Genomic DNA, 13,405 nt, shown 5'->3' with positions numbered 1-13,405 from the left:
GTAACTTAAAAATAAAAACTTAACTATTGCCCTGACTGTGGTTAGACATGCTAGCTGCCCAGACACCTACTGCTGTACCACACCCCTGGGGAGAGCCTCAAAAATGTCTCTTTCAGTCTTCCTAATTGAGAAGCCAGCTTTTCAATGTCCCTGGTGTGAACCTGGCTTACTTTGTAGGGCTTTGGGTCGGCTGTACTAATCCTGTATCGCACACATATCCGTGTGGATTAGTAAAGAGATTTGGTTAAACTAAGCTTTCTGTATTTATATATATATATATATATATATATATATATATATATATATATATATATATATATATATATACACACAGCTGTAGGGAGAGGAAATAAAAGGCGGCGGGAGGGGGAGGGGTATTAGTCTGTTTTAAGTTGGCATCCTTAGCAGTCTTCAAGTTTGAGTAGATTTTTCAGATTTCTTGGAATGAATTGTGTTTGGAATGAGTACAGATCTTCCATTTCAAGCCTGGTTTTGCTTGTTTAGCTGTGGGTCTCAAGACCTATTACATGCTTAACAGAAATATTTACATCTCTGATGTGAAATCCATTGCAATCGTAGTTTTGGCCAAAGATTACAAGTGAGGTGGGGTTTTACTGTAGTTGTGTTCTGTCTTATCTTTGAAATACGTGGAAATGCCTGGCCTGTGTAAATAATGAGAATCCAGTTTTAGTTTGTGAGAGGCAAGTTCTTGACAGGATGTGACTTTGTGATTAGGTTGTGGCTTGTTTTGCTTGGCACTTCATCTTGCTGATCATTTGTGAATGGCTGGTGTTTGAGTGAGATGAGCTCGCCTGAACACACAGAAGTAGTGAGCATCTCACTGAACCCCCACTTACTGTGGGATGAACAAAATTATCCATACAGTGTCTATGGACTCAGAGGAGTTCCAGTTTTACTGTCGCAACACTGAAGACAGTTCTCTGGATTAAACATTATGTTTTCTTATAAGGGTTCAGTCTAAAAAATAGGTATTTCAAGATATTGCACAATTTAAACATATTTATTAAAGCAGAAAAATAGCGTTGCCACATTCAAAAAGTATCATTGTCTCTATGGAGATATTGTACAATAAATGTGCCTAAATATTTATTTGCTTACCTGAAAAACAGTAAATGCTAAACTGTAGAATATTTCATTTTTGTGTGTTCACAATAACACACAGTAAACAAATAAACGCGTAACACTGACCTATGTACATGTAACACCCCCAAAGAGACGGGAGCCTCAATCTAGCATGTGAATTACAAACTAATGTACACACACATAGTAAGCACATTTTATTTTATGGTAGTACAGTTCTGAAAGAAAATGCAAGATAAACTATGTACAGAACATCAGTCCTTCTGAAGTTCTTATTGGTGGTTTTGTTTTTAGTTCAATTGAAATTCCTGTATTCAATCCTGTACAAATAAAAAGAATGTGCTTACTATATATGAAAATATTTAGTTTTGGTTTCTCTTGCAGAGAAATTACAAACAAGCAAGATACAATGAGAAAAAAAAAATAACGAGAAGGATATATTGTAGTTTTTACAGAAAACTAGCTGGTATTCTGAGGTAATGTTTGATTTTGGTGGAGAAAAACACCTACGTAACCCTCTTGGACTTCAATTAACCAGCATTGTCCCGCCCCTGGATCTCTGTGTTGTGTCCTTCGCCCAGCTGCCGAAAAGTGATTTTAAAAGTTAAAAAAAAAAGATGTCCCTGTGCACCTGGAAAGGAAGAGCAATAGCAGCCATTAGAGATTCAGAAATTAGAGAACCTTTTCACACCTTCTGTAGGCAACTGCTACTTCTAATATATACAAGTGTGGCACGTCCTGCTTCTTCTGGCTTTTTAGGGCTTGTTGTTCAGTGTCCTGAAGGGTTATATTATACATAACAAGATCAAATGATGATTTAATGACTGCATATAGTGTTCCATAGCTACACATTGATGAGTCATGGAGAGTATGTATTCATACCAATGATAAAACATGTATTCTTCATTCCATGACCTCTGAGTGAGCTGTTTTGTGCTTTGGGTCTTCTATCATGATACAAACGATTCCTATCACGATACAATATATCAAGTAAAGACAGTGTCACGATTCATCAATTACACAATGAATCATTACAACCCTAATTCCTGACAGAACTTTTTTTTTACTATCTAGAGAATCGCTTGTCCAGTATTAATGAAACGTTCTAGGGACCTTTAGCAGAAGTTGTTTTGTATCATAATCTGAGGGTCTATGGGGGCACCTTGTGTCAGACCTACAGTGGATGAAGGCTCTAGTGATTTAAAAGTGTGCAGTTACTGATGGCTGTTATTTTGATCCGTGCTAGGAGATGAATGTCACCGATATGCTTGTGTTGTTTTTCTTGGATGTTAAATTTAAAGCTGTATGTTGACTAGTAGATATACATTTAAAACTTATGTAAATTGTCATTTACAGTTTAAATTATCATACATTCAGAAAAAAAAAAAAAAAAAATCCAATTCTTTTTAAGCCTGGCTCACCGTTGCAACCCCAGCGCTGACCCAGAGATGAAGACATGTGCCGTCAGCCGTCCACTTCTTTTCACTCTGCAGGCCCGGCAAGTCTACGGGGGTCGCTGGTGCAGGGCGATCCAAGGACACCCTGACTGACCTAAGCCCACCCCACCCCTGGTGGTGCTCTGCCAATTGTGCACCGTCCCCTGAGAGTCCTGTCCATGGCCGGCAGTGGAATAGCCTGGATCTCTAGGCTATAGGGGGCATCCTTTACCAGATGCGCCACTCGGGAGCCCCCTTCCAAAAAAAAACAAAACAAAAAAAAAAACACTTCTTAAGCATATTTAGCAAAATTAGGGAACCTCAAGAATGTCTTACCAAGTTTAATCATAATCTGAGAAGCTGTTATCAGGCTATAGCTAATACAAATGTAAAGTACAATGTGTGGGCTAACATACAGTGACCTGCATTTACCTAGTGACGTCAAGGTCTTCAATTCCCTATTCGATTTCCATGAAGCTAATCCTTGCCAATTCTTATTCTACACTATTATGGATGTACTGTATGCCATGATTTTCATCATACAGACAGCCATGGTGGCACATGTATGTTACTGACATACGTATTTCTTCATATTCAAAATCTAAGTGTGACAAATGTACGACACATGTGACTATACACACAATACAAGGGCCTCCTGTATAAATCTTCACAGGGAAAAATAACTATTCTGTGAAACTGGAGATGTTAAAATGTCCAAATCCATACTGTAGCTTAATCACACACATTTATTCTGTAAAGTGTGCTGTGCTTTAGTGTGTGCGATTCATGTTACAATTCCCTGTGCAGTCAGTGCTGGGGGGGGGGGGGGGATATGTAGTCCCTGGAATCAGAGAGGAAGTTTGTGAGCAAGCTGCCAAAGCATCCTGTTGTATAAAATCCAGCTGAGGCCACTATGAAAGTGTGTTTATCATATCCCTTTTCAAGATAAGCAGCTGCGCCCTTTTCAAGTCTTGTAATAAGTTAATTACGCAATAAATTTGTAAGTGGGAAAGCTGAAAAAAAAATAAAAAAATAAAATTGCATTTTGGGGGAAAAAGTAATTTAGTGCCAGATATTGAAGTTCTGTTTCATTTTAGCAGCATATGCTTTTCATTATAGTGGGGGAGTTTGTGATCGGGGAAACCACATAATACAGAGCCCTGATGATGGAAAATGCTTAAAATGCCTGTGGAGGGCTTCAGAATGCTGACAGCAGGCAAACACTCCAGCTAGTTTAGTTACCAGGCGCCACTTTTCTTGAAACCCTCCTAAAACACCAGGACTGCTCTTAAATGCAAGGGACAGGGGCAGCTGAAGCTCTCTTTCCTGGAAATCTTTTGTTCCTTGGCTAAGAATAACTATAGTGTGGTAAATTCATGGGATGTAGTGCACTTTTACATGGGAGAAGTTTGCTCCTGTTGTGTTCTGGTTCTTGTTTATTTGAATTGTTTTTGTGTCCGTGCCTTGCAGGCTGCAATTACTGGAATAGTTTTACTGGAAATTGTAAACGAATACATTGTAAAACAAAATGTTATTTATTCAACAGATACTGGGGCACATGAAGTGTGCAAGCAGATAGCATTCTTACAGTTTGATAAAATCCGAGATGGGGTCAAGGTTTTTACACTAGCAAGGGAGATGGTTTTCTCCAGTCACCCACAATGTGTTATAGCTATTATATCTGGGTATAGCTGTTTTGTTTAACATCCTGGATTTTAATGAAACAAAAGTGAGATGTGCTGCCACTCTGCGGCAGGCTTTCATTGTGATTTGGCATTCCAGTGAATGTGAATTAGTGACATTCCACTTATTGTCCTGGATCATTCTGTGGACACGTTGAGCACTTTAGACCTGCTAAGACGGTGCCCTCAATGACAACTACAATCCTTTCCCATGTTCTCTTGATGCTACCTGCTAAGGTTCATTGCTCTGCACTGCACACTTTTACCTGGACACATTGATGGGCAAGTCATGTCAAGAGATTGTACTTCATTACCTATAATAATAATTTAAAAAAGTCACATCCCCATTGGAATCTATTAGCAGCAACTACAGTACACTATATTGAGAGTTCAGGTCTCGTGACGTTTAATCCACAACTGGATCTGTATAAACTGATTAAGTGCATTAATATCAGTTTTTTTTTTAAATTCTATTGATTTGATGTGTTTATAAATGTTCGGTGGCTATCTGTAATCAAGCTGAGAGTGTACTTTCTCTTGAACTCTTATACTTACTATATTACAGAGCCGACTTGCTTCGCTCACGGGCCTGACAAGCAAAGGGAGTGCGAGAATAAAGTACACACTAAACTTGATTACAGATAGCCACCGAACACTTAGAAACATACATAAGAAAATGGAGGCAGCTGTGCTGCCTTCTGTATTTCCTAGCTGTATTACATGCCCAAATTTGTACGTTTTGAAGATTTCGATCATGGGACACTGGTGAAGGCAGTAGCTTAAAAGTTTGCTTTGCTTTCTCCTTGTTTTACTTTAGAATTATGACTGTTTAAGTTTTGGATGATTGTCACTTTTTCCTGGAGATGGAATGTTGCATTTCCTGTTGCTCAATTCTCACCTCTCTCTCTCTCTCTCTCTCTCTCTCTCTCTCTCTCACACTCTCTTACTCTCACTCTTTCTAACCATTTCACTTTCTCACTACCTTTCACACTCTCTGTCTCTTACTCTTTCATTATCTCACTCACTCTGTCACTTTCTCTCTCTCACTCACTCTTGTTCTCCCTCAGTAATGTGCTGTCCTTGTTTATTGCAAGTGTAATGCTGTAAGATGAAAAAAATTCTCACATGCATCTCTCTCTGTCTGTCTGAATTTCAGTTTCAAAACAAGCTTAATTTCAGGTTTTTTTTCCAAAGCAATTAGTCAACACATGTTAACAAGAACTGCATACATGTTACTATACATTATTATAAATAACAGTAGCAAATCCAAACAGAAAAGTGAAGTGTTCTTAAATTGGTTCTGTCAGACTGTGAAAGCATATGCAGCAGCATTGCTGTTTTCTTGAACATTGCTTCTATGAAGTTGAATGACTTCTTTGATCTGACCTGAGAATTTGGGTGCCGAAGGACAGAAGAGAATTCTTGTCAGTTTTTGACGCTCACATTTCACATAGGCGATACAGATTCTTTCGTTCTGTAGACTGTGGTCACTTAGCCAGGATTTGCCTTTTGCTTTGTATTTTTCTCACATTCAAGGTATTTTAGGGCCTGGCAACATTCAGTGTGACAGGTACAGTATCTGTTTTGAATCTGTAACTTTTTGTCTCTTGTTGTCTTACAATACAGTGTTTGCAATATATGTCAATAATTTGGGTAAAACAGACAGAGAGCTGATTGGAATTGTTTGTACAGTAATAAGATCTTGCAAAGACTTGGTGGTCAAAACTTGGGGACCAAACGGATGTATCCAGACTTTCATAATGTCAAACAGGGGAGCAGAAGACCGTTCCTCTACCCTTATAGATTTTGATTCTGATCCACTGCTTTCCTTTGTGTTCATGAAATTTAAACTATACTTCGCAGAACTTTAAAACATTGTGAACATGTGCGGAAGTCATCAGCATACGGTAGTTTCTTCGAAAAACTGCAGCTGTACCCAAGCAGGCAGTGATTGGGGTTAGGATATTGTTTTCCCTTTAACCCCACTTAGACCCATTGTTTACTCAATATCTTGGCATCCCTGAATAGATACTTGTTTTCTCTTCCAAAAAATGTAAATGTTAATAAATAGGATCTGTATGCTACCAGTGCAGAAGGGCTGTGTGAGTCCCCACGGGGTTTCAAGACTGGTACAGTGTGCAATGTCAGCTCTGTCTTGTCAGTCACCATTGAAGTTCAACCAGCTTTTAAAGTAACATGAATAGAATGAATGAAGCAGCAGTTTCACAGGCACACACAGCTTCTCTTGGTGGATCAAATCATTTGATTCTGTTTGAGTTTGCTCATCCACAGCAACTCGGAGATCAGGTGACTTCCTCACTGCGATGTACCTTGATTTTTTTTAAAGAAGATGGCCTATTAGTATCTTTATTTCTTACTGCTGTTTTTTTATGTTGCGTCTGTGATGTGTGGCACTGTATGGAATGTGCTCAGTGGGGTGGCGCTGTATGGAATGTGCTCGGTTGTGTGGTGTGGCACTGTGTGGAATGTGCTCGGTTGTGTGGTGTGGCACTGTGGAATGTGCTCGGTTGTGTGATGTGGCACTGTATGGAATGTGCTCAGTTGTGTGGTGTGGCACTCTGTGGAATGTGCTCAGTTGTGTGGTGTACAACTGGGGTGGCGATTGTTGCTTGGGACCAACTGCAATGTAGAGTAGAAGCAGGTGTGGCAAACAACTAGCGAAACTACCAGCAAAATGAAAATAAAATAGTGTGGGGAGAGTATCAAGAAATTCAAACTATTTTTGTATTGTTTTGTGTTTTAAAATGTAGCATGATCATAAAATGCCACCAATAGGGTAGTGTATTTCTGTTCTACAGGTAAATCCATTTATATCAGATAAAAAAACATTTGATCATACACAAAGAACAGTAGTTAATAGTTACACTAAATACAAATATTGTGGAAGATGACTGCAGAGTATTTGAAAGCATGTGGAGAATGATGTGGGCTTACTGTAAACATTTCATAACACTGTTTATATAACTGTGTAATTGTGTTGAGTATTTTTTTTTTACTTTAAAAACATGCAGTGCTGACACTATAACACTGTTATAGGCACAGTATCATCGTACAGGAAACGTTGAGATATCTACCATCAAATGACTATTTCATATTCTGTGGTCCCGAGTGAGTGTTTTTCTTCCCGGATCTCATTTTAGATTCTACAGTATGTTATCTGTGAAGTCCAACAACAAAATGACCGGGCGAATCACACTTTTCCAAATTACAGTATCTTACTAAGCCGATGTGGAGCTTGATCTAAATAATTTAATTATCTGAATGGTTAACTATAGATTTGATCATACTTTCTTTCCAAACATTGTACTTGTTGTAAAAACAGAACACTCCAGAACGTTCTTTTCCTTGAGGATAAACAACTCACTTACTCCGTGGAGGAACTGCAAGACTCCTTTCTTTATCCTATTTTAATCATCATGAAGCCTTCAGTAAAAGAAACATATTTTATTGACTGGGTCATTCCAGTTTAGCTGGACGTCTCCCTGTGCGTCAGTGAGTTACATACATTAATTATTTTTAACAAGCTTTAAAATTATATTGACATTATTACATCCCCCACATGGAGAAACATTTGATCAGAGGTCATCAAAACGTCAATCCTCAATGTCAAAAGTGTCTTCCGACTGTCCGAAACTCACTGTCTCTGTCTGTTTAACCTGACTCTTATCCTGAACATTGTTTCTGTCATAAAATGAAACACTTTTGTGCTGTTTTCCTACAGGTAGAATGGGTGCAGTTTACATAAATGTGACGGGACAACTATTTGGTATTTAAATGAGAAGTCTATGTTAATGATGCAAACAGCAGTTTTTACGTCATTTCAGGATTTCAATCATAATAGGATATCATACAAACAACCGGTTGTAAAGAATGACAGGGCTGTGTGTGACACTGGCAATGCAGGACCCCTCAGGATGCTTGACTATAGAATGACAGGGCTGTGCGTGACACTGGCAATGCAGGACCCCTCAGGATGCTTGACTCTATAGAATGACAGGGCTGTGCGTGACACTGGCAATGCAGGACCCCTCAGGGTGCTTGACTCTGTAGATTGACAGGGCTGTGCGTGACACTGGCAATGCAGGACCCCTCAGGGTGCTTGACTCTAAATCCTCTTTAACTTCGTCACATAAATACCATTCGATATCTCTGTAGCACTTGCTGTTCTGTAAGAACCAAACAGGTGGCCCTTTGACAATACACCAGTGGGATATACTTTCGGCTGCGATACCTTACTGAGGGGGCAGCTACGTTATCCCTTTCGTCCTCTAAAATCTCAGTAATCCCTAGCAGCAGATTGGGCACTGTTACCATTATTATAGTCAAAAAGTCACTTCACCCACAGAAAACCCTTTTTATTTTAGCAGGGAGCTTGTTTGAAATAGATTCCCATCTCCATTAGGATTCTTTGAAATAGGTGGAACTGCTTTAGACTGAAGATACTCAGTCTGACCACATCAACCCTTTTTGATTTTTGCACGGGAGGTATGTTAATTAGGGACCTACTTTGTTTCTCATACTGTCGGAATTGAGGTTTTGCGACTGTTCTCATCCTTTCTGGCCATTTTTGAACAGGAAAAACATTTCGAAAGCCCTCTCTGATCAGAAAAGCTTTGATATTTGGGGCCATGGTGAGATAGGAGGTCCATAGATCTTCCTTTGCACCCACACCTGCTCTGCAACCCTTTCCCTTTGTCAGCCGCAAATGAAAGAAACACTTCGCAGGACTTGCTTCACTTGAGTCAGGACCCAATAATAACAACCAACATATTTTATTTTAAAGAAAAAACTAAACATAAAATTCATACATTGTTTCAGTTTCCTGCTGAGTCCCTTTCTCTCAGGTTTAAAAAACAAGAACACAATATTAAATCTACCTCAGTGATGTATACAGTTAAGCTCAGTAAGTATTTCCTGTAACATGTTATCAGTATAACAGAACACTATTTGGAACAAAGATCTTTCTATTTTGTTTCCTGAACTATATATTGCTGTGAGGAGATGCAAGAGTCTTGCTGTCTGGCTCAGGGAAATGCAGGGAAAAGCATGCTTCTAGAGAACAGGAAACGTGTGTCTCTTCAGCTAATATACCTTTCGGTTCTGTAAAACACTGAAGACTAAACAATGGGATTGTGGGAAACTACAAACTTAGAGGTGCAAGAGTCTAGGGTGTAGTAAAGTGGGAATTAGTTGAGTTTAAATTCTTTTTTGTGTACATTGAAAGTAGGGAAGGACACGAAACCACGGTCCATGAATCGCATTTTAGCAGTGGAAAGAAACCTTTTTTTTTTTTTAATGTTAAAGTGATTCATTTGTGGTGGTTTGTGCTGCACAAGCAGCTTTCTGATTTCTTGTTTAGCCAGTGATATATTTTAATAAACAGGGAAGCTGCGCTCTTGGCACTGGTAACAGTCACTCCATTGCTTTGGTATGAGGGTGTGAAGACAGCTGGTAGGCTTCCCACCCACCTGTCCACAAACCACACCTGAAGGAATTTCTAAACCCGGGTAGTTAACCCGCAACAGCTTCTTTGGAACAGGCTCTTCATTAAGACACCTGCTGCTCTATAGAGGGGGAAACGATATGTAAGTAAGGATCTATACGCACTATAGATTAGAGCGCAGAATTGGGACATTTCATAGTAAAGGAGCATTTACAAGAAACAAAAAATTCAGAACAGGCGAGGGCTGTTGTGCTGTAGTATTACATTACTATGACTTGTTCAAGGGGAATATGCTAGACATTGTAAAACTGAAATAACAAAAAATGTGGATATAATTGTTAAAAGATTTAGACTAAGATTTTATAATCCTCCATTGTAAACTGGATATAGTTTTGAAGATTTGTGGACACATGTTTTTTGGCCGTGCTTGTGATTTATTTGAACCAGGTAACAATGAACAGGAATTACTGCTGTTCTCTATTTTCTAGTAGCATCTGGTAATATTGATTAGGTAAAGGCAAGCGTAGTAAAATGAAATACAAAGTTATGTTCCATTGTAATTACTTTTAATCTATCAACCAGATATATTTACAAGAATGGATTTTTTCCTTTTTCTCTTTCACATTTTCAAATGAATGCAGAATTGTACAGTGTCAGAGTATGAAGAAGTACCTGGATACATTTATTTAGAGACCTTAGTTAGAAATAAATGTCATTTTTTGTTGTCTCCCTTATAAAAGTTTACCACTGTAAATGTTGCAGTTTTCCAAAGGCTTTACTATGCATTTACTGTAGCTTACCGTGGTTTGCCATGTGTTTAGATTTGCTTTACCATATCTCTCTGGGCTTTACAATGATTACCCAAACTTTACCATACTTTCACTATGCTTTTGCTATGGTAAACCTTTATAAGGACTGTTAAAGAATTGTTCACTCCTATTTTCTTTTTTTATACTCTAATTGACTGGATTCGGTGATTACAAACCACTCTGCATTTTGCAGACAGTCCTGGAAATAAACAATTAGCCCTGCGTTATACAGTTTGTCCTACATTGTGACTTTAAGCAGAGGAATGCAGTTCTGTGTCAAGTTGCACCATGTATTCTGTGTTTGTGTAGTTGTTTGTGTCATACATATTAACTGCTGCAGGCAAGTCTGGGAGTATAGTGTTGGGAAAGTGTTTTTTTCCCTTCAGTTTGCTTTTGAACCAACAAGCCATAGATTTTAGATTTGTCTCGTCTTCCTGCCACTTTCAAAAATATTTGGGTTAGGGTTTATATGTTCAAACATATGATTTGGACGATACAAGGGAAGTGAATGAACAAAGTCTCTCTCTCTTCTGTGTAATGTTTTATTTTTTACAGATTATTTTTCTGGATGACACATTTTCTGGATCTCAAAGCTCCACTGTTAAAACACTGCAGTGGGTAGCGTTAGATAAGAGGCTGTACTGTACCTCTTAAAGTGTTGGATTCCACTGCTGGTTTGTGGTGCTTGGGAGCGGAAATTTCATTCGCCCCACCCAGTCTACTTGCTTACAAGATATCTCGGTACCATGAATTGATAATCGTCCACTCTTCCAATTGTTTATAATTGCGCTAGCCGCTTTACAAGAGCACTGATATTTTTGGCAATTTTTTTCACTGTGGTATTGTGTGGTACACAGAACATAGTATCGAGTTTAGTTATTGAAGAGGCGTATTGAAACTAGCTAGCTAAAACATAACAACAACACATATTAATAATTGCTTCGTTTGAGAGAACACAGCCACTGAATCCATAATAGTTGATTGCTTGATCTCCTATTTCAAAGTGGATTAAATTTGTTATACTATCATGGTTTAATTGCTAAAAGAGGTGGACAATGAATGACATTTAGGATAAACACCTTGCATTGGGATGAATGTGTGTTCAAATGATCTAATGTGGATTATTTTCACAGACACTTATAACTGTTTCCTTTATAAAACAATAAATGAGTTGACAGCGTTCCTCCCCAGAGCAGATCCAGTTTTCATTTTGGCAGGTAGCTGTGTGAACTCATTTTTTGTTCTGTTTTGTTGCTATTTGGATTTTTGTCAAATGTCACATTTTAAAGTTTCCCACACTCTGGTTACAAAGTTACCATACGCCATCTCTTTTTCTCCTGGCGTCTGAAGTTGTACTGTGGTGACATTACCTCTCCCTAACCAAGCTTTTAGTTCAGCCCATCTTCGTGTTAACCCCAACACTGAGGGCTAGCAGGGCACCCCACCCCCTAGGAAAACTTCATTGTTCTAGTCTGTATGTGTGGCTTCCTGTTGCAGAGTCCCTGGGTGTGAAGGATATTGCAGAGCGGCTATGCATTGTGGAGAGGGTCGAGGAGGCTCTGAGGCAGCAGCACTGTGAGGAGTCTGGGTATCTCCGGCATGCGCTCTCTATTATAACCGAGGAACAGGCTGAGCGCACCTGGGCAGAGACAGGTAGGTGACAGGTGGGAGGCAGTGAGGCACAGGCAAGCAGGAAGCAAGGTTTAAAAGGAAGATTAACAAGGGAAAGGGTTGGAAGAAAAGTCTGCTGTAATGCTATGTGATAGTGTTTCTAAATAACAATATAACATAAGAATTTTGAGAAGTAAGTTCTGATCTTTTTTTTTTTTTTGGCACTGAACTGGACCTCAGAATTATTATTATTTTGTTTGCCTGACTTAATCTCGTCAGCTTGATTTTGGAATGTAGTTGATATAACATCAGTATAAAATAATCATTCTTACCCCTGTTTTATGGAGTCATGATTAGTGTGACTACTCAGTTCAGTGTGCCAGTTACACGTTATCCTTAGTTTTGTAACACATTTGCATTTTGTTTGCTATTTTCTGTTGTTAAAATGTGTACAGGTGTAATATCAGAATGTACTTCCCTGTGAAGATTACGGGCTAATTTCAGGCTGTATTCAGAATTAGTTGTTAAGCTAATAATATCATGCAAGTCATTTCATCAAGGGTTGTAGAAAATAATGGGTGGTTTGGAAACTGTTAAATGCACAATAGAAAAAAGTTTTCATGGGAAGCAGATTTTGACTTTGTCACTGATATATTATTTTCTTTGTTTAAAGGTGTAGTGCCCTCATTTTATGTAGTACATATTTGTAAAGGTTACCTATTCTATGACCTTCCCTTTCCCTCGCTGTCATTATGGGACACTGCTGCTTAAACCCATGTATATACACAGTAGTGTGCACATTTATATATACAGTAGTGCGCACTTTTATCTCAAGGCTAATTATTTGTATGCTATCAGCATGAAAACACTGTGAGAATTTGTGCTTTAATTAGTCATCTTAAAAAGTCTCATGCATTTTCCCATTAGTGGCTATGTGTTCATTGTCTAATACTATTTTAGGTGAACTGCGTGTGTGGCAGGGAAAGGAAGGTTGAGGTAGATGTGAGACAGAAAAAGGCAGTGCAATATAAGCTGTAATGAAACCAGCACATGATTTGTGACATTAATATTTATTCACCACAGATGTTTCGGACAAGCACTTCCTCCTCCTTCAGAATGAGAAGAATTACAGAACACAATAGATGTAATATTTCCCATTCATTATTTGTTGATACAGCGTTTGCCTTAAGGCTGCTCGCCATGTACATATATGTTCATCCTAGAGTGCTGTACAGTGTGTGTGTGTGTGTGTGTATGTACAATACTATTGTTGATTCAAAAACATATTTTAAATAGTTTTAC

General features: G+C 38.6%; 1 protein-coding gene across 5 annotated transcripts in view; it reads left to right on the top strand.

Moving 5' to 3' along the window:
- Positions 1 to 13,405, top strand: part of LOC121295393 (angiomotin-like) — a 53,077-nt gene that overhangs the window by 16,350 nt on the left and 23,322 nt on the right. The window contains exons 1-3 of one of the 5 annotated variants that reach the window (XM_041219954.1): positions 9,706 to 9,825; positions 11,990 to 12,145; positions 13,187 to 13,247. The exons of 2 other annotated variants lie outside the window; for them this stretch is intronic. In XM_041219954.1, coding sequence (XP_041075888.1) covers positions 13,187 to 13,247 — 61 coding nt within the window. In that variant the 5' untranslated portion in view covers positions 9,706 to 9,825; positions 11,990 to 12,145. Of the gene's footprint in view, positions 1 to 9,705; positions 9,826 to 11,989; positions 12,146 to 13,186; positions 13,248 to 13,405 lie in introns of those variants that run through there. 2 more of the 5 variants (XM_041219951.1, XM_041219956.1) reach the window with 2 other exon arrangements.

Source organism: Polyodon spathula, chromosome 20, assembly GCF_017654505.1.
Source record: "Polyodon spathula isolate WHYD16114869_AA chromosome 20, ASM1765450v1, whole genome shotgun sequence".
NCBI lineage: Eukaryota > Metazoa > Chordata > Actinopteri > Acipenseriformes > Polyodontidae > Polyodon > Polyodon spathula.
This window is presented reverse-complemented; position numbering and strand designations above follow the sequence as displayed.